The 27,811-nt window shown below is 40.6% G+C and overlaps 1 protein-coding gene and 1 non-coding gene across 6 annotated transcripts in view; one reads left to right on the top strand and one right to left on the bottom strand.

The window, feature by feature from the left end:
- OSBPL8 (oxysterol binding protein like 8) overlaps positions 1-7,527 on the bottom strand; it is a 164,699-nt gene extending 157,172 nt beyond the window's left edge. The window contains exons 1-2 of one of the 3 annotated variants that reach the window (XM_044941919.2): positions 7,181-7,527; positions 4,050-4,271 (exon numbers count right to left, since the gene is read on the bottom strand). In XM_044941919.2, coding sequence (XP_044797854.2) covers positions 4,050-4,204 — 155 coding nt within the window. In that variant the 5' untranslated portion in view covers positions 4,205-4,271; positions 7,181-7,527. Of the gene's footprint in view, positions 1-4,049; positions 4,272-6,992; positions 7,141-7,180 lie in introns of those variants that run through there. The other 2 variants (XM_044941920.2, XM_044941921.2) reach the window with 2 other exon arrangements.
- A 105-nt stretch (positions 7,528-7,632) lies between these two features.
- LOC102402523 lies at positions 7,633-25,540 on the top strand. 3 transcript variants are annotated; one of them, XR_006640978.1, is made up of 4 exons: positions 7,647-7,885; positions 8,329-8,395; positions 16,995-17,228; positions 24,535-25,540. It is a non-coding gene; the product is annotated as an uncharacterized LOC102402523 (transcript). The 3 variants fall into 3 exon arrangements; XR_006640977.1 differs by lacking the exon at positions 24,535-25,540 and having other exon boundaries at positions 7,633-7,885; positions 8,283-8,395; positions 16,995-17,346; XR_003108985.3 differs by lacking the exon at positions 24,535-25,540 and having other exon boundaries at positions 7,651-7,885; positions 16,995-17,346.
- The last annotated feature ends 2,271 nt before the right edge of the window (positions 25,541-27,811 follow it).

Here is a 27,811-nt window from a genome sequence, read left to right as displayed (position 1 = left end):
TATTCAGGATTTCCTTTAGGACTGACTGGTTTGATCTCCTTGCAGTCCAAGGGACTCTCAAGAGTCTTCTCACAACAACACAGTTCAAAATCATCAATTCTTCAGCACTCAGCTTTCTTTATGGTCCAACTCTCACATCCATACATGACTACTGGAAAAACCATAGCTTTGACAAGATAACCTTTGTCAGCAAAGTAATGTCTCTGCTTTTTAATATGCTGTCTAGGTTGATTATAGCTTTTCTTCCAAGGAGCAAGCATCTTTTACTTTCATGGGTACAGTCACCATCTGCAGTGATTTTGGAGCCCCCCAAAATAAAGTCAGCCACTGTTTCCACTGTCTCCCCATCAATTTGCCATGAAGTGATGGGACCGGATGCCATGATCTGAGTTTTCCGAATGTTGAGTTTTAAGCCAGCTTTTCACTCTCCTCTTTCACTTTCAACAGGAGGTTCTTCAGTTCCTCTTCACTTTCTGCCATAAGGGTGGTGTCATCTGCATATCTGAGGTTATCAATATTTCTCCTGGGAATCTTGATCCCAGCTTGTGCTTCCTCCAGCCGAGCGTTTCTCATGATGTACTCTGCATATAAGTTAAATAAGCAGGGTGACAATATATAGCCTTGACGTACTCCTTTCCCAATTTGGAACCAGTCTGTTATTCCATGTCCAGTTCTAACTGTTGCTTCTTGTCCTGAATACAGATTTCTCAGAAGGCAGGTCAGGTGGTCTGGTATTCCTGTATCTTTAAGAATTTTCCACAGTTTGATGTGATATACACAGTCAAAGGCTTTGGCATAGTCAATAAAGCAGATGTTTTTCTGGAACTCTCTTTGCTTTTTCGATGATTCAACAAATGTTGGCAATTTGATCTCCGGTTCTCTGCCTTTTCTAAATCCAGCTTCAACATCTGCAAGTTCTCAGTTCATATAATATTGAAGGCTGATTTGGAGAATTTTGAGCATTATTTTGCTAGCATGTGAGATGAGTGTAATTGAGCAGTAGTTTAAGCATTCTTTGACATTGCCTTTCTTTGGGACTGGAATGAAAACTGACCTTTTCCAGTCCTGTGGCCACTGCTGAGTTTTCCAAATTGGCTGGCATATTGAGTGCAGCACTTTAACAGCATCATTGTTTAGGATTTGAAACATCTCGGCTGGAATTCCATCACCTCCACTAGCTTTGTTTATAGTGATGCTTCCTAAGGCCCACTTGACTTCGGACTCCAGCATGTGTGGCTCTGGTGAGTGATCACACCATCGTGGTCATCTGGGTCGTGAAGATCTATTTTGCATAGTTCTTCTGTGTATTCTTGCCACGTTTTCTTAGTATCTTCTACTTCTGTTAGGTCCATATTGTTTCTGTCGTTTATTGTGCCCATGTTTGAATGAAATGTTCCTTTGGTATCTCTAAGTTTCTTGGAGATCTCTAGTCTTTCCCACTCTATTGTTTCTCCTGCGAACAGTGGCATCTGGCAGCCAAAAAAGTTATTTTAACAGTGGACCTTTGAAAAGGATGGATTTTAATTATGTAGATTTGTATGATTAAATGTCACTGATAAAAACCTTAAATATCACTCATAATAACCCACTCATACCAATTCTGTGCATTCGTTTTATTCTTTAAAAAAAGTATGAATTTTAAAAATTGTAACAAATCACCTTAGAATACAATTCAAGTTTAGTCTGAAATTTCCAAGTGAGAAAATGGCAACTGAATGAACAATAATGAATTATTTGCTTTACTCCACATAAAATAAAGGATGTCATTCAAATACACATGAAATGAAGCAAATCGAGGTAATCGTATTACAAACTGTATTTTCATCAAATCACGAAGTCAAAATAGACTGAGAAAGATCATAAAGGTCAAGACCTGACACGAGGGGCAACTGCCAAAAAACGACACAAGGCAGTATAACGTGAAGGCTAAAAGGTCAGGTTCTGACGTGAAAAGTCAGGTTAAACCTTGAACTCAAATCCTTTTGGCAAGGCTACTTACCCTCCCTGTGACTCAGGGTGAGTTCAAATCCTGGCTCTCCAGCCTACCACTTAATCTCTCAGGGCTCGAGGTTTCAAAACGGACGAGAAAACGGCCTGGTTGGGGGAGGGGTGACACTCAAGTGCATATGCAAGTGCCGGGTACACAGTTAGTACCCAGCATGCCCCAGTCACCATTAGTATTATGGCCAACCACTCCTACCAAGCCACCTTCAGGAGCTTTCCATCTCCCTCTGAATCTGTCATGTTTGTAACAACCCTGAATTAAAAAGTTCCCTTTTTATTTGAAAAGTCTTCAAGTTCAAAAACTGTTTCCTCTTTTTTTTTTTTTTTCCCCCAGTCCTTTGTGAATATGGAAGATGGTAGGTAACTGGCTTATTGTTTGAAGATTCAAGACTCTTTTTGGTCTTTTCATAATACAATTCACTTTCAAATATTATACAAAGGACAGCCTGCTTTATTAATTTAAACACTGAAAAGAGTTCACAAAGTATAATGAAATTTTGAGATTCATGAAAGAATACACAGCTACTAGAGCAAAAAGCTTAGATAAGGAATGATGCAGAAGTCTATAAGACTGCTCACAAAATATTGAATTCTAAACTAAAACACAGCAGATAGAGACTCCTCATGGTTTACAGTCACTCAGATCACTAAAAACATACAGATGATATTTTCAGTAATTTTTTTTTCTGTAATAGCAGGAAAATGTACTTTTTTTGTTTTTCACAACAGTGAATAGACAGATTGCATGACAGGCAAACACAATTTCTTCAAAAACAAATTCTGTAAAGAAAGCCTAAAGGCTCAGATTTTTCAGTAACACATATCCCTTAAAGCTTTACAAATTTAAGGTATCTAACATTCCCTGTAGTTTGTAACATTAAGAAGTAATACAATTAAGCCTCATTTCTATCAGAAAACATTATGCTTGACTGAAAGAAAATTAAGTATCTAGAATTTAGATACTGGTAAATTTAAAGGTAACACAATGGGTCAATGCAAAGATAAGTAGATATCAGAGTCTGTGATAAATACATCAAAATATTTTTAAAGCTCTAACGACAAATAAATGTTTTAAGTAATTTAACATTTGATTTCTCCTATCTGTTAGTACTGAAATAGGCACTTCCGGGGGTGGGAGGGCGTTCAGGGAGAACGGATACATGTATATGCATAGCCGAGTCCCTTTGCTGTTCACGTGAAAATACCACAACATTGTTCGTCAGTTAAATCCCAATACAAAGGTTTCAAGTCTGGAGGGGGGAAATATTGAAATAGGCACTTTGACATACATTTTGTAATCTCATTTCCCCAACAACCATGTGAATAAGGATTATTCTCCTCTTTTTACAAATGAGAAAGCTAAGGCCCAGTGGTTTACCTAGCTTTCTTATATAAAGTGAAAGTCATTCAGTAGTGTCTGATTCTTTGCAACCCCATGGACTATACAGTACATGGAATTCTCCAAACCAGTATACTGGAGTGGGTAGCCTTTCCCTTCTCCAGGGGATCTTCCCAACCCAGGGACTGAACCCAGGTCTCCCACATTGTGGGCAGATTCTTGACCAGCTGAGCCACAAGGGAAGGCCAAGAATACTGGAGTGGGTAGCCTATCCCTTCTCCAGAGGATCTTCCGGACCCAGGAATTGAACCCTGGTCTCCTGCACTGCAGGCAGTTTCTTTATCAACTGAGCTATCAAGGAAGCCCCTAATTTCTTGTATAAAATGCAGTCAGAAATCCCATCAAGTTTTCCAACCTCCAGATCCAGATCCATATCAATGCTCCTGCTTTCACTCTACCATTGTCACTTCCAAAACTCAAATACTCTAAATTTCAGCTCTTATAAAGTGTGTCAACACTTTTATCAAGGAGAGGTAACAGAAGAGAAGAAGAAAAATTCATGTTACCAAAAAAGACTCACTGTGTTTAATCTGGCATGACTACCCAGTCCAATTTAAATGCTTTGGTTCAAGCTGTCTGCCCCTTAGAAAACATCTGCTAATCATCAGATACACCGCTTTCAGTCAAGACTTAAATGAAAAATTACCTCTTCGAAGAAAGTTCCCCAGATGAAATGAGTTGCCTCCCTTCTTCGACACCTACATCATTTTTGTCACCTCCTTCCTTGTACCCAATCTGGATTACATTATCACATACTCCTCTTTGCTTTCCAGTCATATATCTGGAACCACATTTTTTCATTCACAACTCTTAAGCATTTGGAACTTCAATGGTTCTTGCTATCATGGAGAGTTTACATTGTTTCCACCTTTAACAACAAAAATTAACAAAGGATAGAACAGTATGATGTTTCAGGACAAGAACTCTTTCCTACAAGGTCTCTGAAGAAAGCTCTCTCCTTGCAAACTTGGTAACATTCTTCAGGGAGGAAAAATCCTTCTATCAAGTGTTCCAGATGAGACCTTCAATTTCATGCCTTTAAGAGGATGTATGAGGGGGTGAGGACCAAGCTGGAAGGAAGGATAGATCTAGAGTCTTTCAGAGGTTTCCAAAAGAAAATATTGACATGAAATCTTCACACATTAGTCCAGATAGCTCTTTCTGTGTTCAACCACAAGGAAACTCGACTTCAATTTCCCTGCACACAGCCACCTTCACTACTCAAGTACTCAGAGACTTAATTCAAGTTGCATTTATGTATTATTTGTAGGTCATATTCATAAGATAGGACCTTTTTAATTCCTCAATGCTCCAAGATCATTGCAATAAAAGTTTTCAGCTTTGGATATTATGATGTAAGTATTAAAATACAATACTTCAAGTATTATTAGGATAAAGATTTTCCAAAATAATATTAGAAAACTCTAAGTATCATTTCTTTATTTTGTCATTTCATGCTTCAATTCAAATGATCTGCTCTTGAAGGATTATTTATAAACCAAGTTTAAATGTACTAAGGACACTCATTAGAGAAATTATGCAATTAATTCCTTAAAAAGAGAGATGTTTTTATAATGCAAGCTTTGTAAATTCATAACTTTATCACTTTTTTCTTAAAACTAAAGCATAATTCCATTACAGAGTTGTATTACTTCTTAACTATCCTTTATGGCTTTTTCAACTCAAAAGAAACCTAAAAACTAGATATTACCAAATTTATAGGTACCATAAATGCTTTGTAAGAAACATTTGATTGCCTCTAAAAGGTCATAATATTCTAATTGGGAAAAAAAAAAATCTGTGAAAAACCTTTTCACAGATCACAATTACAACAAATACTATGATTCAATAAAAGATAAATAAACCATGACCATGTTTAATTAAACCGGCCATTCTAAGCACCTGTGTACAATGTATTGTGGCTCAAACGGTTCACATGGAATTTGAACACAACTTAAGCTCCATAATTAAAGACCTAAAAAGTAGTTCTTATGTTTCATCTATTCCCTTTTCCATTACTTTGAACAGGCATGTTGGAGTCATTCCGCACACAGTTACTAATGAAAAAAGAAAAAAAAAACGGGTAACATTTTAAATTAGCTGTAACAGAGGACACTCTTCCTTCTCCAACCTGTTTCATAAAGCTAGCATGATCTTAAAATTTTCACTGCAAAACAGGTTCGAGCAAGCACAGAAATTCATCCTAGTCTCTCCGCTTGATCAAGTTTAGATAACACTGGATGAGACAGAAGACGGAAACTAACAAAGAATTCACAATCCTTGGAATCTTAAGGGAGGCCAAAAAACAAAACAAAACTTTTAAATAATTATTTTTGAAAAGACCTATGCTGCTGCTGCTGCTGCTAAGTCGCTTCAGTCGTGTCCGACTCTGTGCGACCCCATAGACGGCAGCCCATCAGACTCTCCCGTGCCTGGGATTCTCCAGGCAAGAACACTGGAGTGAGTTGCCATTTCCTTCTCCAATGCATGAAAGTGAAAAGTGAAAGTGAAGTCGCTCAGTCGTGTCCGACTCTTCGCGACCCCATGGACTGCTGCCTACCAGGCTTCTCCGTCCATGGGATTTTCCAGGCAAGAGTACTGGAGTGGGGTGCAGTGGCTCTAATTTGAAGCTAAGTTTCAGAGAAAGTTAATTAAAAACGAATAACCCTACCATACACAGTGCAATGTAATACTACTTAGAAGTCATTTACATCTTCCAGCATCAGAAAGACAAAAACCTCATTAAATTGTTTAAAGTAAATATGCATATAACATCAATCGGGTAAATTTCCCCATCTATTTAAGTAGGTGGCTCATACGGTAAAGCGTCTGTCTACAATGCGGGAGACCGGGGTTTGATCCCTGGGTCGGGAAGATCCCCTGGAGAAGGAAATGGCAATCCACTCCAATACTATTGCCTGGAAAATCCCATGGACAGAGGAGCCTGGTAGGCTACAGTCCATGGGGTCGCAAAGAGTCGGACACGACTGAGCGACTTCACTTTCCTTTCCAAGTTACCTATTGTTTCAGGAAGTATTTAGACAAAATTAAATTAGGTGTGTTCCCCAATCGCAGATGTCTCTCATAAAGAGTGTCGAATGACTTTTGTGAATGGAACATCTGCATATACTGTTGCTTCGGCTGGGCCGGTCTTGAGTGGATGGCTCAATGAACCAAAGGCAGGCTCTTTGTGAAGCTTCTTGGAACCCGATTCCATTCTCCAGAAAGGGATCACACACAAACACTAAATTTAAAAGTACAGCAAAGGCTTCGCCTTCCTCCTACGCTACAAGAAGGCCACAGAAACTGAGGTTTAGAGGAAAAACACCGTGGCGCTCGGCTCTCCCAGGGCGGGCGCGGTCTGCGGTGCGCGCCACAGCCCTCCTCCGGGCTGTCACAGGAAAACGGGAGCCTCGCCTAAACTGCATCAAGAGACAAAGCGCCACTCTCCCCGGCGCCAGGGCTTCCGGCGAGACCCCGCCGTCCGCCCAAGCAAACTTCGGGCGGGGGCCGACTCTCGGGGCCGTCCAAAAGACGGTACCGGCCCCCTGCCCCTGCTGCGGCTTTGTGAGGTTGCAGACGCACTCACCGTGGGCCTCAAAGCACTCCATCCTCTCCAGCCTTTGGAATGTCCCACTCCAAGAGGGGACACAGGGACCAAAGGAAGCCTCCCCGGCGCGGGGTGCCCGCAGTCCCCGCCGGCCCGAGCGCAGAACGTGCAAGGCAGGGGTGCCGCCGCCCGGAGGGTGTGGACACAGAGACCCACGCTACACTCACCGGTGCGGAGCCCCCAGAGAGGCGGGGCGCGGGCGGTCGGTTCCTGTGGGGCCCCGCACGCGTCCAGTCGGACCCCAACTTCTCTCGGCCGCAGTCGCCGGCGGCAGCTGGGGCACGAGCCCAGCCCAAGGGCGCTGCCTCGCGGCCGAGAAGGCAGTACCCGCTCGGCCCGCGAAGAAGGCGCGAACGCCGGCCCTACGGTCTGCCGGCAGGGGCGGGCCCCCACCTCCCTCTGTCTGCGGGCTACCCGCAGCGGCTACCGCGCCGGCGACAGCTATCGCTGCAGCCGCTGGGGCTGCCGCTACCACCGCCTCCCGCCCGGGGACGCGTCGCAGCCTGATGCTGTCATCGGCCGCGCCGCCGCCGCTCTGGGCCTCCGGAGCCGCCGAGCTCCTTCACATCGAGGACCCGCCCCGGCCCCGCCCCCTGTTGGCGGGCTCCGTCACGCCCCCTTCCCGTCACGTGACGACGCGCGGAGGCGGTGACGAAGCGTCTCCAGCTGAGCGGGCGTCGGCCGCGCGGGAGTAACTGTCAACAGCTGGTTCGGGCGGAGTCTTATCGCGGCCGAAAGCGCCTCTGGACATCCTGGGGCGGGCTCCGGAGGCGAACCCACTCGCCCGCCCCGCGCCTGTTGAGGCGAGGCCTTTGGGACCGGTCGTGCAGGGCCCTGCCTAAACTAAGGAGACTGTCCCGTAGAGCTCCCGGGTAGGACTCAGGGTCCCCCCCTGACCCTAACCCCAGCCTGGGGCTTGCCTAAAGTTTTAGCCAAGCAAAGGAACACAGAAAGTATCGTGGTATCTGCCTTGGAAAGCAGTAACTACTTCCTATTTCTAGTAGCACGTCAGTTGTGGCATTTAATGTACTGTTTTCTTCATTAGAGATTTTTATTTTTGAGGAGAGGATGGTGCATTTCTTTCATGCTGAGATGAAAATAGTTTAGCAAAGTTATTTTGGTTTCTAGTCCTGTTCGGGATCCTTCGTGCCAGTTTAACATTTAGTTTTACAATGTGTGAGTTTGGTGACTATTTTAAACAGATACACAGGAATTTGACGATTCGTTCCATTTTTAAAATAAACCCTAATTCTTGATTTTTTTTTTCAGGTGCATTAACTTTTGGACATAACCTTTTGCCTTCTCTTTTAACCAGAATCCAAGGAACTCGCACCTCAACCCCGTGATGAGAGGAAGAGTAAAGTGTCAGTGACCAAAAGACGGTAACAATACAAAAATAAGGGCGGTAGAAAAGCAGAAAGATCATAATCAAATTCTGTTAACAATGAAGGCACATGAAAAAGCTTTCACTAATAAGTAAACTCAGTTTGTAACTCATTTTTCCTTCTAACCCAGAACTAAGTTCTTTTCTTACGTGATTCTCATTACGTTTTCTTAAGAGGTCAAAAAACATTCTGATCAGCTGAACACTTTGAAATGAATAAGCAGAAGAGTTTGGCCTATATAATCCTTATTACTAAAATATTTCATAGAAACTCTAAAAACATCATGGAACTTAAGACTCACCATTATTTTATGTTACCCAAGAAAGAAAATAAACTTTGCCAATTAAACTGTGCCATGCCACTGATTTTTTAAAGATGCATCTTAAACTCGGAGATGTTAAAATGTGAAAAAGAATGAGTCTTAGAATCTATGAGATATTATAATGAAGTGGTGTTCCAATGAGGAAAAGGTTCTATAGGTTCTGTTCTGAAGTCTGAGAAATTGTAGTTGTGTGGTTCAGATAAATATGAGGGAAGTTTAGTATTCTGTGAATGACACAATTTCAGCAAAGCTAGTAATTTTGGAGTTTGTGAGCAGATTGAAGCCTGTCTTCTATTTTCTAGAGCAGGGGTTTTTGAACTGACACAAAAGTCTATTTTACTTTTTAATGACAGGCTAGAATGGAATCTAAAAGATCAGAGTGTATATATAACAAGGGCAAGGATTCTGAAACTTTGGTTTCAGTTGTGGAGGAGGGTGCCTATGACCTGTGTTATGATTTAAACTGTATTTCTTATTCTGCGTTGCAATCAGATAGATTTCAAAATCTATGGGCTTTCCTGGTGGCTCAGCAGTAAGAAATCAGCCTGCCAAGCTGGAGACATGTGTTCGATCCCTGGGTCCGGAGGAAGATCCCCTGGAGAAGAAAATGGCAACCCACTCCAGTATTCTTGCCTGGGAAATCCCAAGGACAGAGGAGCCTGGTGGGCTACAGTCCATGGGGGTCACAAAGTGTAGGACAAAATGACAAAACAACAACAACAGGATTTCAAAAATAATGTTCCCAGAGCATAGATAAGATGCCAAATACACCATCTGGGCTCTTTGGCTTTTCCTTGACTTTGGGAACTGAGACTAAAGATTAGATGTAGGCGATGAATTGCCTTGTCTAGTCCTCTTCTGCCTCAACCCCACTTTCTTACACTGGCTGTTGAAAATAAAGTCATTTATTGAAATGGAAAGCAGTGTACTGGAATCAAGGAAGCTTAGGTTAATTAGATGTGACTAGATAAATTCAGTTCAGTCAGTTGCTCAGTCCTGTCCAACTCTGCGACCCCACGGACTGCAGCATGCTAGGCTTGCCTGTCCATCACCAACTCCTGAAGTTTACTCAAACTCATGTCCATTGAGTCGGTGATACCATTCAACTATCTCACCCTCTTCTGTCCCCTTTTCCTCCTGCCTTCAATCTTTCCCAGCATCAGGGTCTTTTCAGATGAGTCAGTTCTTCCCATCAGGTGGCCAAAGTATTGGAGTTTCAGCTTCAACATCAGTCCTTTCAATGATTATTCAGGACTGATTTCCTTTAGGATTGACAGGTTGGATCTTCTTGCAATCCAAGGGACTTCCAAGAGTCTCCTAGAATACCACAGTTCAAAAGCATCAATTCTTCAATGCTCAACTCTTTATGGTTCAGCTCTCACATCCATACATGACTACTGGAAAAACCATAGCTTTGACTAGATGGACCTTTGTCAGCAAAGTAATGTCTCTACTTTTTAATATGCTGTCTAGGTTGGTCAAAACTTGTCTTCCAAGGAGCAAGTGTCTTGTAATTTCATGGGTGCAGTCACCATCTGCAGTGATTTTAGAGCCCCCCAAAATAAAGTCTGTCACTGTTTCCATTGTTTCCCCATCTATTTGCAATGAAGTGATGGGACCAGATGCCATGATCTTGGTTTTCTGAATGTTGAGCTTTAAGCCAACTTTTTAACTCTCCTCTTTCACTTTCATCAAGAGGCTCTTTAGTTCTTTGCTTTCTACCATAAGGGTGGTGTCATCTGCATATCTGAGGTTATTGATATTTCTCCCGGAAATCTTGAGTCCAGCTTGTGCTTCTTCCAGCCCAGCATTTCTCATGATGTACTCTGCATAGAAGTTAAATAAGTAGGGTGACAATATACAGCCTTGAGGTACTCCTTTCCTGATTTAGAACCAGTCTGTTGTTCCATGTCCAGTTCTAACTGTTGCTTCTTGACCTGCATACAGATTTCTCAGGAGGCAGGTCAGATGGTCTGGTATTCCCATCTCTTGAAGAATTCTCCACAGTTTGTTGTGATCCACCCAGTCAAATGCTTTGGCATAGTCAATAAAGCAAGAGTAGACGTTTTTCTGGAACTGTCTTGCTTTTTCAATGATCCAACAGATGTTGGCAATTTGATCTCTGGTTCCTCTGCCTTTTTAAAATCCAGCTTGAATATCTGGAAGTTCACAGTTTATGTACTGTTGAAGCCTGGCATGGAGAATTTTGAGCATTGCTTTGCTAACATGTGAGATGAGTGCAATTGCACAGTAGTTTGAGCATTCTTTGGCATTGCCTTTCTTTGGGATTGGAATGAAAACTGACCTTTTCCAGTCCTGTGGCCACTGCTGAGTTTTCCAAATTTGCTGGCATATTGAGTGCAGCACTTTCACAGCATCATCTTTCAGGATTTGAAATATCTCAGCTGGAATTCCATCACTTCTACTAGCTTTGTTCGTAGTGATGCTTCCTAAGGCCCACTTGACTTCGCATTCCAAGATGTCTGGCTTTAGGTGAGTGATCACACCATTGTGATTATCTGGGTCATGAAAATCTTTTTTGCATAGTTCTTCTATGTATTCTTGCCACCTCTTCTTAATATCTTCTGCTTCTGTTAGGTCCATGTCATTTCTATCCTTTATTGTGCCCATCTTTGCATGAAATGTTCCCTTGGTATCTCTAATTTTTTTTTTAAGAGATCTCTAGTTTTTCCCATTCTATTGTTTTCCTCTATTTCTTTGCATTGATCACTGAGGAAGGCTTTCTTACCTCTCTCCTTGCTGTTCTTTGGAACTCTGCATTCAAATGGGTATATCTTTCCTTTTCTCCTTTGCCTTTCGCTTCTTTTCTTTTCACATTTATTTATAAAGCCTCCTCAGACAACCATTTCTTACACTGGCTGTTGAAAATACAGTCGTTTATTGAAAGGGAAAGCACTGTACTGGAATCAAGGAAGCTTAGGTTAATTAGATATGCAACTAGATAAGTTACTCCCTGCATTTCAAGTTCTGATAAAAGGGGGTTAGACTACATGCTCTTTAAGGAATGATATGCAATCCTTTTTTCCAATGGATGATATTCACATTTGAAACAAATAGTCATGGTGTACCCAGGATTATGCAAATTGTTTTCAAACTAGCTGTAACTCCTCTCTCTCTGTCTCACACACACACACCCACGCACTCACCCAGAATGCATGTAAGTGAAAGTGAAGATATAATAGGGAAGACAAATGTAAGTAATTAATATATTGCAGAACCGAATTTGGGTTCCCCTCACTGGTGCACAGTAAAGTCATTCCTTGACACGAAGTTGTGGTGAAGGAAAGTACAGGTTTTTTTGCAAGGTGCCCAGTGTGGGCTCAAGCAGAGAGAAGAAGCAGCTCATGATCAAAAGACCCAAACTCCCTGATGGAAAGAATTTTAAAAGGCAAGGTGAGGGTCCCAGGGTGCCTGATCAGTTTGTGGACATCCTTCTGATTGACTGGTGGTGAGGAAACAGGGTGGTATTTGAGAGTCAACATTATAATCTTTCTGGTCCAACCGGTCTGGGTTCTATGTGCTGGGGGTTAGCAGTTGACTTCTTCCACCTGCTGCGAATTTTAGTATCTGCAAGACAGCTCAAAGATATGGCTTGGGATATTATCTGTAGCCCTCGAGGAGGAACTAAAGGCCCTTGACTTAGTTTTATGGATAAACTGTTATTTTGTCTTGCTTGACTGGTTTCCTTTATTTCTGCATTTTCTCACTGCTCTGATTAAATCTGCTCTTTGGAATTTGGAGGAAGCTAAAACTTTTCTATAAACAAGAGTGGGAGAGAGGATTCCAGGGTCTGTCCCTGGAAAGTCTTCTCAGGGTACTGCTTGATTTCAAGTATATCTTTCATAATCTTCTGTATTTTAACTACTGCTCAGATCAGATCAGATCAGATGAGTCGCTCAGTCGTGTCCGACTCTTTGCGACCGCATGAATCACAGCACCCCAGGCCACCCTGTCCATCACCAACTCCCGGAGTTCACTAAGACTCAGGTCCAATGAGTCAGTGATGCCATCCAGCCATCTCATCCTCTGTCGTCCCCTTCTCCTCTTGCCCCCAATCCCTCCCAGCATCACAGTCTTTTCCAATGAGTCAACTCTTTGCATGAGGTGGCCAAAGTATTGGAGTTTCAGCTTCAGCATCATTCCTTCCAATGAACACCCAGGACTGATCTCCTTCAGAATGGACTGGTTGGATCTCATTGCAGTCCAAGGGACTCTCAAGAGTCTTCTCCAACACCACAGTTCAAAAGCTTCAATTTTTCGGCGCTCAGCCTTCTTCACAGTCCAACTCTCGCATCCATACATGACCACAGGAAAAACCATAACCTTGACTAGACAAACCTTTGTTGGCAAAGTAATGTCTCTGCCTTTCAATATGCTATCTAGGTTGGTCATAACTATCCTGCCAAGGAGTAAGCGTCTTTTAATTTCATGGCTGCAGTCACCATCTGCAGTGATTTTGGAGCCCAAAAATAAAAGTCTGACACTGTTTCCCCTGTTTCCCCATCTGTTTTCCATGAAGTGATGGGACCGGATGCCATGATATTTGTTTTCTGAATGTTGATCTTTAAGCCAACTTTTTCACTCTTCACTTTCACTTTCATCAAGAGGCTTTTGAGTTCCTCTTCACTTTCTGCCATAAGGGTGGTGTCATCTGCATATCTGAGGTGACTGATATTTCTCCCAGCAATCTTGATTCCAGCTTGTGCTTCTTCCAGCACAGCGTTTCTCATGATGTACTCTGCATATAAGTTAAATAAACAGGGTGACAATATACAGCCTTGACGTACTCCTTTTCCTATTTGGAACCAGTCTGTTGTTCCATGTCCAGTTCTAACTGTTGCTTCCTGACCTGCATATAGGTTTCTCAAGAGGCAGGTCAGGTGGTCTGGTATGCCCATCTCTTTCAGAATTTTCCATAGTTTCTTGTGATCCACATAGTCAAAGGCTTTGGCATAGTCAAGAAAGCAGAAATAGATGTTTTTCTGGAACTCTCTTGCTTTTTCCATGATCCAGCGGATGTTGGCAATTTGATCTCTGGTTCTGCCTTTTCTAAAACCAGCTTGCACATCAGGAAGTTCATGGTTCACATATTGCTGAAGCCTGGCTTGGAGAATTTTGAGCATTACTTTACTAGCATGTGAGATGAGTGCAATTGTGCAGTAGTTTGAGCATTCTTTGGCATTGCCTTTCTTTGGGATGGGAATGAAAACTGACCTTTTCCAGTCCTGTGGCCACTGCTGAGTTTTCCAAATTTGCTGGCATATTGAGTGCAGCACTTTCACAGCATCATCTTTCGGGATATGGAATAGCTCAACTGGAACCCTATCACCTCCACTAGCTTTGTTCGTAGTGATGCTTTCTAAGGCCCACTTGACTTCACATTCCAGGATGTCTGGCTCTAGGTCAGTGATCACTCCATTGTGATTATCTGGGTCGTAAAGATCTTTTTTGTACAGTTCCTCTGTGTATTCTTGCCATCTCTTCTTAATATCTTCTGCTTCTGTTAGGTCCATACCATTTCTGTCCTTTATCGAGCCCATCTTTGCATGAAATGTTCCTTTGGTATCTCTGATTTTCTTGAAGAGATCTCTAGTCTTTCCCATTCTGTTGTTTTCCTCTATTTCTTTGCATTGATCGCTGAAGAAGGCTTTCTTATCTCTTCTTGATAGTCTTTGGAACTCTGCATTCAGATGCTTATATCTTTCCTTGTCTCCTTTGCTTTTCGCTTCTCTTCTTTTCACAGCTATTTGTAAGGCCTCCTCAGACAGCCATTTTGCTTTTTTGCATTTCTTTTCCATGGGGATGGTCTTGATTTCTGTCTCCTGTACAATGTCACGAACCTCATTCCATAGTTCATCAGGCACTCTATCTATCAGATCTAGGCCCTTAAATCTATTTCTCACTTCCACTGTATAATCATAAGGGATTTGATTTAGGTCATACCTGAATGGTCTAGTGGTTTTCCCTACTTTCTTCAATTTCAGTCTGAATTTGGCAATAAGGAGTTCATGATCTGATCCACAGTCAGCTCCTGGTCTTGTTTTTGCTGACTGTATAGAGCTTCTCCATCTTTGGCTGCAAATAATATAATCAATCTGATTTTGGTGTTGACCATCTGGTGATGTCCATGTATAGTCTTCTCTTGTGTTGTTGGAAGAGGGTGTTTGTTATGACCAGTGCATTTTCTTGGCAAAACTCTATCAGTCTTTGCCCTGCTTCATCCCATATTCCAAGGCCAAATTTGCCTGTTACTCCAGGTGTTTCTTGACTTCCTACTTTTGCATTCCAGTCCCCTATAATGAAAAGGACATCTTTTTTGGGTGTTAGTTCTAAAAGGTCTTGTAGGTCTTCATAGAACCGTTCAACTTCAGCTTCTTCAGCGTTACTGGTTGGGGCATAGACTTGGATTACTGTGATATTGAATGGTTTGCCTTGGAAATGAACAGAGATCATTCTGTCATTTTTGAGATTGCATCCAAGTACTGCATTACAGACTCTTTTGTTGACCATGATGGCTACTCCATTTCTTCTGAGGGATTCCTGCCCGCAGTATTAGATATAATGGTCATCTGAGTTAAATTCACCCATTCCAGTCCATTTCAGTTTGCTGATTCCTAGATTGTCGACATTCACTCCTGCCATCTCCTGTTTGACCACTTCCAATTTGCCTTGCCTTGAACCTGACATTCCAGGTTCCTATGCAATATTGCTCTTTACAGCATTGGACCTTGCTTCTATCACCAGTCACATCCACAGCTGGGTATTCTTTTTGCTTTGGCTCCATCCCTTCATTCTTTCTGGAGTTATTTCTCCACTGATCTCCAGTAGCATATCGGGCACCTACTGACCTGGGGAGTTCCCCTTTAAGTATCCTATCATTTTGCCTTTTCATACTGTTCATGGGGTTCTCAAGGCAAGAATACTGAAGTGGTTTGCCATTCCCTTCTCCAGTGGACCACATTCTGTCAGATCTCTCCACCATGACCTGCCCATCTTGGGTGGCCCCACGGGCATGGCTTAGTTTCATTGAGTTAGACAAGGCTGTGGTCCTAGTGTGATTAGATTGACTAGTTTTCTGTGAGTATGGTTTCAGTGTGTTTGCCCTCTGATGCCCTCTTGCCACACCTACCATCTTACTTGGGTTTCTCGTACCTTGGGCGTGGGGCATGTCTTCACGGCTGCTCCAGTGTTAACTACTACTAGCAGTATTAACTACTGTAGTTATTAACTACTACTAGCAGTATTAACTACTGCTAGTAATGGTTATTTGTCATGAGTAACTAATGATTTTAACATACATCACAATTGATTGCAGCAAAATGGCATCTCAATGCATTACAGTTGAAAAATATATGTTTTTTAGATCCTTTCAAATCTGATATTCTAGGATTTCAGGAGATAATCATTCAATCTTGCATTTTCAATGTAATCATAACATAAGCAGAAACTGTAGTACGTGATATTGCACTGTAACTGAAAAGTATTAGGTAGCTTCCATTTTCTGTGTTGAGAAGCCCTGCAATTTGCTACTCTTAAAATGATTTTAAGAATAGTATTTTAAACTAAAACTTTTTATTATAACTCTGCTATTTAAAGTCCAATGAGAATCCATGTCTTTTGCCTAATGTTTAATTAATTATACATTTCTAAAAATGAAAAGTTTTCTTTTTTTCAAATAAGTTTAAGCACTGACAAGCATGATAATCTTTCCCATAGAAAACTCTGACCTAGAATGTGAGAAATTTGGTTTGAGGGGTGTTGCTTTTTTTTTTTTTTTTTTGGTTTTGGTTTTTCCTTTGAAAGAAAATGTTAGCCAATCAATACTGTCCAACTCTTTGTGATCCCATGGACTGTAGCCCACCAGGCTCCTCTGTCCGTGGCATTTCCCAGGCAAGAATACTGGAATGTGTAGGCATTCCCTTCTCCAAGGGATCTTCCTGACTCAGGGATTGAATGCAGGTCTCCTGCATTGCAGCAGATTCTTCACTGTCTGAGCTTTTTTCTATTAGCCTTCCATTTAGACACTTACATTACCAAAGACTGCTGATGAGGCTTTTAGGTTAAAATTGTAATTTGTCAAAGAAGATTGAGAGCAATTTCAGACATAAATAAAGTTTTTGACATTATCTTGAAGTCTATGAAGTGGATTGTACTATTACTGTTGGTCACGTGACTTGCTCTAGCCAGTTGTTTGTGAGTAGATGTGACACATGCTAACTTCTTTAATTTGTCTTTAATATCTTCTTTCATTAGTCTTGAACTGCCTGCCGTGAGCAAAGCATGTTCCAAGTAGTGTCTCAGAAAGAGAAAATACTGGAGCAGACCTGAAATTGACCTTCACCCTGGAGCAATACTGCAGCTAACTTGCAGCTATAAATGTGAAAGAAGAGTAAAACATAAATATTTCTTGTTCTAAATTACAGAGATTTTTGAAATTGTTATATAACATAACCTCACAGAGCACCTAAAGTGAATTTTAACCAACAGGTTAGTGGTTCAAAGACTAAATGTAGTCTAGAACAATATGTAAACTTCTGTTTAATAAAATGAAATGATAGAGATCTACAAAACAGTCAGCCAGATATCTGATAGACATTCAAATAAAATTTATATTAAAAAGAAAGTCTACTTATAAAATCTACAGATTTCCTTGCAAAATATTTGCATATTGATTTTAAGCATTTCAGCTTACTCTTATTTATCTTAAGAAAATATCCCTCCAAGAAAGTTTGGATAATAAACTTTAAGATAAAGCATAGGCTTTGTTTTTGGCAATATTATGGACTAGGTATCTCATTGATTAACTGGCAATAAAGAAATTAGTAGGTCAAAGAAATTAAGTGAAGGCAGAAACTTAGAGACGTGAGCAGATCCTAAAGCATGCTTTTACCCTATGGACATTTGCCAAGCCCAGTTTACATGAGATTTTCTTTATTTAATAAGAGACAAAAGCCATGACCTGTCCTACGGGCACACACATACAGAGAGAGAGAGAGAAGTGTTCCAAGAATTATTCATTCAGTTTAAAGATGTACTAGAAATAAACTTCCCCCATAATAGCCCATCCCCAAGTCTACACAGAAAATTTACTGTCTTAAACAGAAACAGATTTAAAACAACTTCAACTACTGAAATTACCAAACACAGACTATAAAATATATAAAGTATATTGTTGCTGTTGTCCAGTAGCTCAGTCGTGTCCGACTCTGCAACCCCATGGACTGCAGCACGCCATGCTTTCCTGTCCTTCACTATCTCCCGAAGCTTGCCCAAGTTCATGTCCTTTGAATTGGTGATGCCATCCAGTCATCTCATTCTCTGTCATCCCCTTCTCCTCCTGCTTTCAGTCTTTCCCAGCATCGGGGTCTTTTCCAGTGAGTCAGCTATTTGCATCAGGTGACCAAAGTATTGGAGTTTCAGCCTCAGCGTCAGTCTTTCCAGTGAATATTCAGGACCGATTTCCTTTAGGATTGACTGGTTGGATCTCCTTGCAGTCCAAGGGACTCTCAAGAGTCTTCTCCCAACACCACAGTTCAAAAGCATCAATTCTTTGACGCTCAGCTTTCTTTATGGTCCAACTCTCAGATCCATATATGACTACTGGGAAAAACCATAGCTTTGACTAGATGGACCTTTGTTGGAAAAGTAATGTCTCTGCTTTTCAATACACTGTCTAGGTTAGTCATAGCTTTTGTTCCAAGGAGCAAGCATCTTTTAATTTAATGGCTGCAGTCACCATCTGCAATGATTTTGGAGCCCAGAAAAATAGTCTCTCCCTATTTCCATTGTTTTCCCATCTGTTTGCCATGAAGTGATGGGACTGGATGCCATGATTTGTTTTTTGAATATTGAGTTTTAAGCCAGTTTTTTCACTCTCTTCTTTCACCTTCATCAAGAGGCTCTTTAGTTCCTCTTTGCTTTCTGCCTTAAGGGCAGTATCAGCTGCATATCTGAGGTTACTGATATTTCTTCTGACAGTCTTGATTCCAGCTTGTCCTTCATCCAGCCCAGCATTTCTCATGATGTACTCTACATATAAAACATGAATAAAAAATAAAAACAAGCTTGAAAATATGTACAGAGAATAAGAAACTATAAAAAAAGACTGCAGATATTTGAAAAAAATCGACAAGTTCAATTGTCAGTGGGCAAGTTTACTAGTCTATTTGACAGAGCAGAAGTATGATCAGGGAACTAGGAGACAGAGATGATGAAATTATCCCAAATGCAACAGAAAAATATAAAAGAGATGTTAATTGATATGGAAGACATTATGAGAAAATCCAAACTAATTTGAATTATAGCTCCAGAAGAATAGGAAAGAGAAAATTGTGCAGAGGCAATATTTGGCAAGATAATGGATGAGAATTTCCAGAACTGATGAAAGACTCCAACCCACAATCCTAAAAATGTCTCTCAAATCCCAAGTGATTTAAAGAATAATAAATCCATATTTAGATACATTATAATGACACTGTAGAACACCAAAAACAGAAAAGAAAGCCATAAAAGTAGCAGAGGAAAAAAAATACAGATTATCCTCAAAAGTGTCCGATAACTGACTTTTCATCAGTAACAATAGAGACCAAAAGGCAGTGGAATAATATCCTCCATGGGCTAAAAGAACATGACTGTCAGTCTACAATTCAATAACCAGTGGAAAGATCTTTCAAGAATGCCAGAAGAACAAAGGCATTTTCAGGCAAGCAAGAGCAGAGTTTGCTGATAATAGATTCTCACCAACAGAAAGTCTAAAGAAGAAATATCTTTCTTCAAACAAAAATGAAATGATCCCAAATGGGAGGTCTGAGAGTTGAGACTGAAAGACATTTGAAAGTGGCACATATTTGCATAAATATAAAAACTATTGATTATGTAAAACAGTAAGAACTGTTAAAATTATTTTAATATTTTAAATGAAAAATAATCATCCATATGCCTAACAGCAGGATAAGTCCAAATTCTCACTTTACAGTTACTATTCAATAGACCTCATTGGACCAAGTATGTCACCCATTTGTATTATTATCTCCTCCTAGAATATGCCTTAAAAAGCAAAATCACTAAACATTTCCATTTTTTTGCTCTTTTCTCATCCATATAGGCAAAATTATATTAATATTTTATTGGCATTCTCATTTTAAATAACTGTACTGGTGCTGCATTTTAAGTGTTTTTCTTCATAATGACATTCTTAGTTCAAATTTGCATAATGTACCAATGAAGATGATTCACTAATAATCAGGCTAAGAAATTAGCATATATTTAGGAGATCATGATTTGGAATAATAAAAAACAGAATTATTACTGTTTTTCACATAACTGAAGCATTAGTGATTCCACAGAAGTCTAAAAATGAAAGTTCATCATAATGAATTATGTAATTACATATTCACAGGTTAAGGACAATTAAATCTTGTTGAAAAGCTCTGCCTACTCTTTCCACCTACATTGCCTATTCAAAGTTAGGTGCATGATGTGACTTTTAATACATCTCTGGAAATAGTTAAAAGTTTATGCTCAGGTGTTAGGGTTGACTCCTGAGTTTTAATTCAGCTCAGAGGGCACTCTAAGCTCCAAATAAATTTTTAAAAGACGAACCCATCTCTTTTTGATGACTACCTGACTACATATTACAAGTTCTAAATATATCTTTTATTCCAATTTTAGGAGGGTGTATAATAATGTAAAGATGGGAAACATAGGCCACACAATCCGTTAAGGTCCTAAAATTGTGGCAACTATAATGCAAAGATGGTAAAGGAATTATACTTCATTTTTTTCACCAAAGCTTTACTCTCTTTCCCTCAGCCCCCATTATATTATTCAAAATATACTTTCTTCTATAATACTTTCTTAATAAAACTATAATTTCACTGCAGAATGCTGAAATGACTTTTATTTCTTTGTATCTTTTAACATATAAAAGATTACATATTACTACTATAGATTATTCCAGTTAACTTTGTTCAGCTTGTATGTACATATCTACAAACTTTCTGAGAGGTCACAAGTAATTCAGTTTGTTTAAACCAGAGTACTTTAATTCTTCGATTTAATAAGTTATCAGTTTTACCAGAGCTGAGGCCCATTCTCTTTCAAAAAAATATCTATCAAGAATCTATATTACTCCACCTCTTTCCTGAAATGAATGAGAAGAGAGCAAGAGGCCTCACCCCATAAACTAACAGTGTTTCAAAACTGTCCTTTCTGCTGTCCGCTGGAATGAAGGTGCCATACTCCAGTATTATCAGGTAGCAGCCATCTACCCACCCCTCCCAACAAGGACAGAGCCTACTGACCTAGATGACTTCCACCAGATACTCTAGGTAGGTAGTGTCTCTCCTACACATCTAGAACACTGGAACCCAGAGGTGACAAAGTGGAGGAAAAAAGCACCTACCCTATATTCCAGTAACATCTGTCCGGTGCATTCCTGTCAGGATCATCCCTTTGTTCTAGGTCTTGTTGATACTCCTCTCTACTTGTTTTCAGTCAGCTCCTTTGGGAACTTTACTTTTGTCTAGTATTCTTACATGCACAGCTAAATGAGGCTCCCAGTCCCATTCCCCCAGTCATTTCCTTTAACCACAAACCTGGGTAACCCCCTCTAAGAAATGAGCTGGAGTTGACACAGCCCCATTTAAGACTTTGTCTTTGAATGTCAACTCCTTTCCAGAGATGGCTGAAGATTGTACCCCTAGTGGTCCTTCATTGTTGACTACTTCCCACTATTTTTTGCTATCAGCTAATAGTCTTGGACCTGACATCGTTTGCATTCTAACTCTGCCCTCCTTTCTTATATTGTTACAAATATAGTACCCTATATAAACACAAGGATCTAATCTAAGAACAGGGAAAAATCTGGGAGAGAATGACCTTTATTCACAAATGAAGGCAAGGAAAAGAAAGGCACTGTCATGGGTTAAAAGAGATGCATCAGACACACCAACCAAATGCAACGTATGGACCTCTGAGTCAAACAAACCACTTCCATAAGGAGACATTAATGGGATATTCCTGGGTGGCTCAGTGGTAAAGAATCTGCCTGCCAAGCAGGAGACCAGGGATTGAGCCCTGGGTCTGGAAGATTCCCCTGGAGGAGGAGATGGCAACCCACTCCAGTATTCTTGCCTGGGAAGTTCCACGGACAGAGGAGCCTGGCGGGCTACAGTCCATGGGGTCACAGAGAGTTGGACACAGCTGAGTGACTAAACAAAAACAACAGGGAAATTTTAATACTGACTTCATGTTCACTTCAGTTCAGTTCAGTCACTCAGTCGTATCTGACTCCTTGTGATCCCATGGACTGCCACACACCAGGCTTCCCTGTCCATCACCAACTCCTGGAGCTTGCTCAAACTCATGTCTATCGAGTTGGTGATGCCATCCAACCATCTCATCCTCTGTCATGACTTCATGATACATGATATTAAAGAATTATGGTTTTAAGTGTGATAATCTATTTTTAAAATATCTCATTTCTTTTTTGTTTATTTATTTGGCTGTACTTGGTCTTAGCTGGAGCACATGAGATCTTTGTTACAGCATGTAAAATCTTTAGTTGTGGGATCTACTCTGAGCATGTGGGATTTAATTAGCATGTGGGATCTACTTCCCCAGCCAGGGATCAAACCTGGTCCCCTACATTGGGAGTATGGAGTTTTAGCCACTGGACCACCAGGGAAGTCCCAAAATGTCTCATTTCTTAAGGAAACATATTCTCAACTATAACTGTGCCCCCTGCTTTAAAAAAAAAAAAAAAAAACCTTTAAAACATGTAAGCTTCTTTTATCTACCTATAGGTGAGGCTAATGGGAATGTACTCTACAACTATTACTTATTTTCTACCCTTAACAAAATATAATAATTGTTTCCTCTTTATCATGTCTATAATTTTTCTGAGTAAAAGTATTCAAATCAAAAGCAACTCACACTACCTATTATTTGCTCCAAACCTCTGTTAAACTACTGTGAAAAGCCTAACATTATATAACCTGTGGCAAATAGATCTGATTGAGCATGTTAACATCTTTAAATTTATATAAGACAGTCTACAAATAAAGATTACTCTAGAGATGCTAACAAGCAGTTGTACTGATCTCCTTGGCACTCACATGATTTAGCCACAAATAGAATTTAAACAGATTCCAAATGCACAACTGTCAAATTCATAAAAAGTAGCCCAAAATGTCAAGTAAGAGCTTAGGCTTTGCCTTGAATAGCACTGACATCTGAAAAGAAAATCAAAAGTATTCTGTTAATGTTTTATTTCTTTAATGCTAATATTTGACAAGAACTAAGTACTTTTATTTCATGCATAGAAATCCCATTAGGTTACTAGTGATAATTTAGAAACTGTTTTAAGTTAGTATGACTATTAGGTCCCCAAAAATCTCAAAAATCACTTCAATCAATATTACAAAGTTTATTAATATAAATTTGACTCACCAAAGTAGTGTAGTGTAAAGGAGTTGAGCTCCAACTCTAAAATCAGACAGATCTCGATTCTAATCCTAACCATGTCATTTATAAGCTATGTGACCTCAACAGAGCTCTTTTCCTCATCTGTAAAGTGAATATTTTAAAAGCCTATTTTACAGTGTTGTTATAGGAGTCATAGAACTCAAGAAAAAGAAACTCTTAACATTACAATCTTTTGGAAATACCACATTCTATACAATGTTACTAGCTGTATTTTCACTCAACTCAATCGATGGAAAATAATACAGAGACTAAATACTCCACCAACTTTCCTTTGATACCAAACTTTTGCATCAACTGGCCTAATTCTAAGAATTACAAATGATACATAGATAAGCATAACTTCAGGCCATGGCAGCAGGTTTATTTCAGAATCTGGACAATCCTCATTTCAAATATAAGGATCTCACATGTAACGTAATAATGAAAGACATCTCTTCAGCAACCAGGGGATTGACTCAATTTCAGAGTTGTCTTCTCCGTTCAAGTAAGATTTCCCACCAGCTCTCTTACCATACATGGAGTCAACACTCTAAACCAGTCACCTCTTGCCAAACTCATTTCTTAAGTACAGTGAGTCATAGTAAAACAAAATGTATCCCTAAGCACAATGCATACATCTCTTTATTTTTTTAATTTTGCCTTCCCATTTGCTTAGCAACCCAGAATATGATTTTTCATAGTTGTAAAACTGACTTTTTGAACTCTTTCTCTAAAAGATATTAAATGTAAAGACTCAATGGGTTCAAGGTTTACATTTTGGAATACTTGTAGATGATGTAGCATATTTTTATATAGTATCTTTCATGATATTTGAAGACCATTATTGACACTTAAACTGATAACTGAATTAACGATATGGCAGACTTATCCTTACTTTATGAACTTGTGACTAATAAGCAATTTGATACTACAAAGATGTCTATTTCCTCTTCAAACATGAAGCTTATCCTTTAACACTCATTTAAAACCCTCATGTGAGCCAATAATTTCAATAACTGTAAAATAATTCTAATTTAATTATTTCTGCCCTATTCTGACATTCTTCAGTAAACTTCATTACTTGGAACACTTTGGTTATCCTGAAATATGGTTCCTATAGGAAAGGAAAAATAATAATTCTTTGCTTTCAGTTACTATTTTCAAAGTAAGGGTATTTTGGGGACTAATGAGAAAAACTGAATTGGGGTTTTAGATAAGATGAAAATGTATTGATCTGGAAAGGTGAAGATTTTTAATTTTTAAAAGGTGGCTAAGTTACAAAACTGTACATTAAGTATGATAAAACCACTTCAATTAAAAATACCAGGAGATCCGAGCTATGAGAAGTCAGCTCAAGAAGATTGAAGACCTGGGGGCGGCCATGGAGGAAGCGCTGATCCTGGACAACAAGTACACGGAGCACAGCACCGTGGGCCTGGCCCAGCAGTGGGACCAGCTCGACCAGTTGGGCATGCGCATGCAGTACAACCTGGAGCAGCAGCTCCAGGCCAGGAACACGACAGGAGTGACTGAGGAGGCCCTCAAAGAATTCAGCATGATGTTCAAACACTTAGACAAGGACAAGTCCGGCCGGCTGAACCACCAGGAGTTCAAATCTGTCTGCGCTCCCTGGGCTATGACCTGCCCATGGTGGAGGAAGGGGAGCCCAACCCTGAGTTTGAGGCCATCCTGGACACTGTGGATCCTAACAGGGACGGCCACGTCTCCCTGCAAGAGTACATGGCCTTTATGATCAGCCGTGAGACCGAGAACGTCAAGTCCAGCGAGGAGATTGAGAGCGCCTTCCGGGCCCTGAGCTCCGAAGGGAAGCCTTATGTGACCAAGGAGGAGCTGTACCAGAACCTGACTCGGGAACAAGCCGACTACTGCATCTCCCACATGAAGCCCTAGGTGGACGGCAAGGGCCGCGAACTCCCCACTGCTTTTGACTACGTCGAGTTCACCCGCTCGCTCTTCGTGAACTGATCCTCTGCTCCTAGGTTAGCCTGGCCCACGCTGCTTGCCCTACCGTCGCCTTGCTGCATGTCAACTCCTCTCTGTGCTCTTAAGAAAAATACTCCAGACAGTGTTGCTCTCCAGTGTAACCTTAACTTGCTTAGCTTGGTTTAAGATTTAGTAGAAAACGGTGCTTCAGTAACCGGCTTTAGGTCCAGTTGCCATTGCCATGTTACTGTGGGGACCCAATTCCTGTCTCAAGGCCGGCTGCCCCATTCCGACTACAGAAAAATCTGAGCAGCCAGCTAGTTCCCCTCTTGTTCGCCCTCCCTCAATTTTGTTTTCATGTAAAAGACAAATAAATGACTTGACTCCCCTCCCCCCCCCCAAAAAAATAAAAATACATATTTATATAATATGTATATGCATGTATAGGGATAAATAAAGATATACAATAAACTGTTAACAGTGGTAAACATCTGGGTAGGGAATATGGTTTTCATTTTCCTGTTTTGCTTATATATACTGGGTTGGCCAGAAGTTTTGTTAGTTTTTATCCATAAGATGGCTCTAGTAGCACTCAGTCGTTTTTAACTTCATTCAAAACAGTTTTGTTAGCTTGTATTGTGACAGCTGTCATATCAGCAGGCATTTTTTTAAAAACATCAAAATTGGTGGCTAAAAAGCACAAAACAACACAAAAGTGTTGTCATTGTTCTTCACTCAGTTGTGTCCAACTCTTTGTGACCCCATGGACTGCAGCATGCCAGGCTTCCCTGTCCTTCACCATCTCCCAGAGCTTGCTCAAACTCATGTCCATTGAATTGGTGATGCTGTCCAACTCAATGACTTTTTGTGTAGCCATTTTAATATGAAAGATGAAAGAAAAAAAGCAACATTTTCAGCATGGGAAAACAGTGGAAACAGTGTCAGACTTTATTTTTGAGGGCTCCACAATCACTGTAGATGGTGATTGCAGCCAGGAAATTAAAAGATGCTTACTCCTTGGAAGGAAAGTTATGACCAACCTAGATAGCATATTCAAAAGCAGAGACATTACTTTGCCAACAAAGGTCCATCTAGTCAAAGCTATGGTTTTTCCAGTGGTCATGTATGGATGTGAGAGTTGGACTATAAAGAAAGCTGAGTGCCGAAGAATTGATGCTTTAGAACTGTGGTGTTGGAGAAGACTCTTGGGAGTCCTTTGGACTGCAAGGAGATCCAACCAGTCTATCCTAAAGGAGATCAGTCCTCGGTATTCATTGGAAGGACGATGCTGAAGCTGAAACTCCAACATTTTGGCCACCTCATGCGACGAATTGACTCATTGGAAAAGACCCTGATGCTGGGAGAGATTGGGGGCAGGAGGACAAAGGGACGACAGAGGATGAGATGGCTGGATGGCGTCACCAACTCGATGGACATGAGTTTGAGTGAACTCCGGGAGTTGGTGATGGACAGGGAGGCCTGGCATGCTGCGATTCATGGGGTCATAAAGAGTCAGACACAACTGAGCGACTGAACTGAACTGATGCTTTATTATTTCAAGAAAGGTAAAAACACAAAAAAAGATTTGTGCAGGGTATGCAGACGGTACTATGACTGATTGAATGTGTCACAAGTGGTTTGCAGGGCTTCTCTGGAGGCTTGGTGGTAAAGAGTCTTCCTGCTAATGCAGGAGACGTGGGTTCGATCCCTGATCTGGGAGGATCCCACCTGCTGTGCAACAGCTGAGCCTGTGTGCCACTGTTACTGAGGCTGTGTCCTGCAGCTCGGGAGCCACCACTACTGAAGACTGCTCGCCCTGGAGCCCGTGTTCCACAAGAGAGCAGCCTGCACACCGCAACTAGAGAGTGGCCCCTACTTGGTGCACCTAGAGAAAGGACCCAGCAGAGCCATAAATAAGCAAACAAAATATGTTTTAAAAGTGGTTAGTAAAGTTTCATGCTGGAGTCTTCTCGCTGGATGATGCTCCACAGTCAGGCAGACCAGTTGAAGTTAATAGTTGTCAAATCAAGACATTAATTGAGAACAATCAGCATTACACCACATGAGAGAGAGCTGACATGTTCAAAATATCCAAATCAAGTGCTGAAAATCATTTGCACTAGCTTGGTTGTGTTCATCACTTTGATGTTTGGGTTCCACATAGGTCAAGTGAAAAAACCTTTCTTGACCATTTCCGCATGCTATTCTCTACTTAAATGTAACAAAAATGTTCTGTTTCAAAACAAATTGTGATGAGCAATGAAAGTGAATAAATACTGTACAGTAATGTGGAATGGAAGCAATCCTGGGGCAAGCAAAATGAACCACCACCAAGCACACTGAAGTCCAATCTTCATCTGAAAAAGGTGATGTTGTATATATGGTGGGACTGGAGCTCTGTTATAAGCTGCTTCTGGAAAATCAAATGATTACTTCCAACAAGTACTGCTCCCAATTAGACCCACAGAAAGCAGCACTTAGCAGGAAGCATCTGAAATTAGTCAAAAGGGAATGCATGATTTTCCTTCAGGATAGCTCAAGATGACATGTTTCTTTGATGACCAGGCAAAAAACTGTTATAGCTTGACTGGGAAGTTCTGATTCATTGGCTGTGTGCACCAGACATTGCACCTTCAGATGTCCATTTATTTCTTTATAAA

This window comes from Bubalus bubalis, chromosome 4 (genome assembly GCF_019923935.1).
Source record: "Bubalus bubalis isolate 160015118507 breed Murrah chromosome 4, NDDB_SH_1, whole genome shotgun sequence".
NCBI classification, from domain to species: domain Eukaryota; kingdom Metazoa; phylum Chordata; class Mammalia; order Artiodactyla; family Bovidae; genus Bubalus; species Bubalus bubalis.
This window is presented reverse-complemented; position numbering and strand designations above follow the sequence as displayed.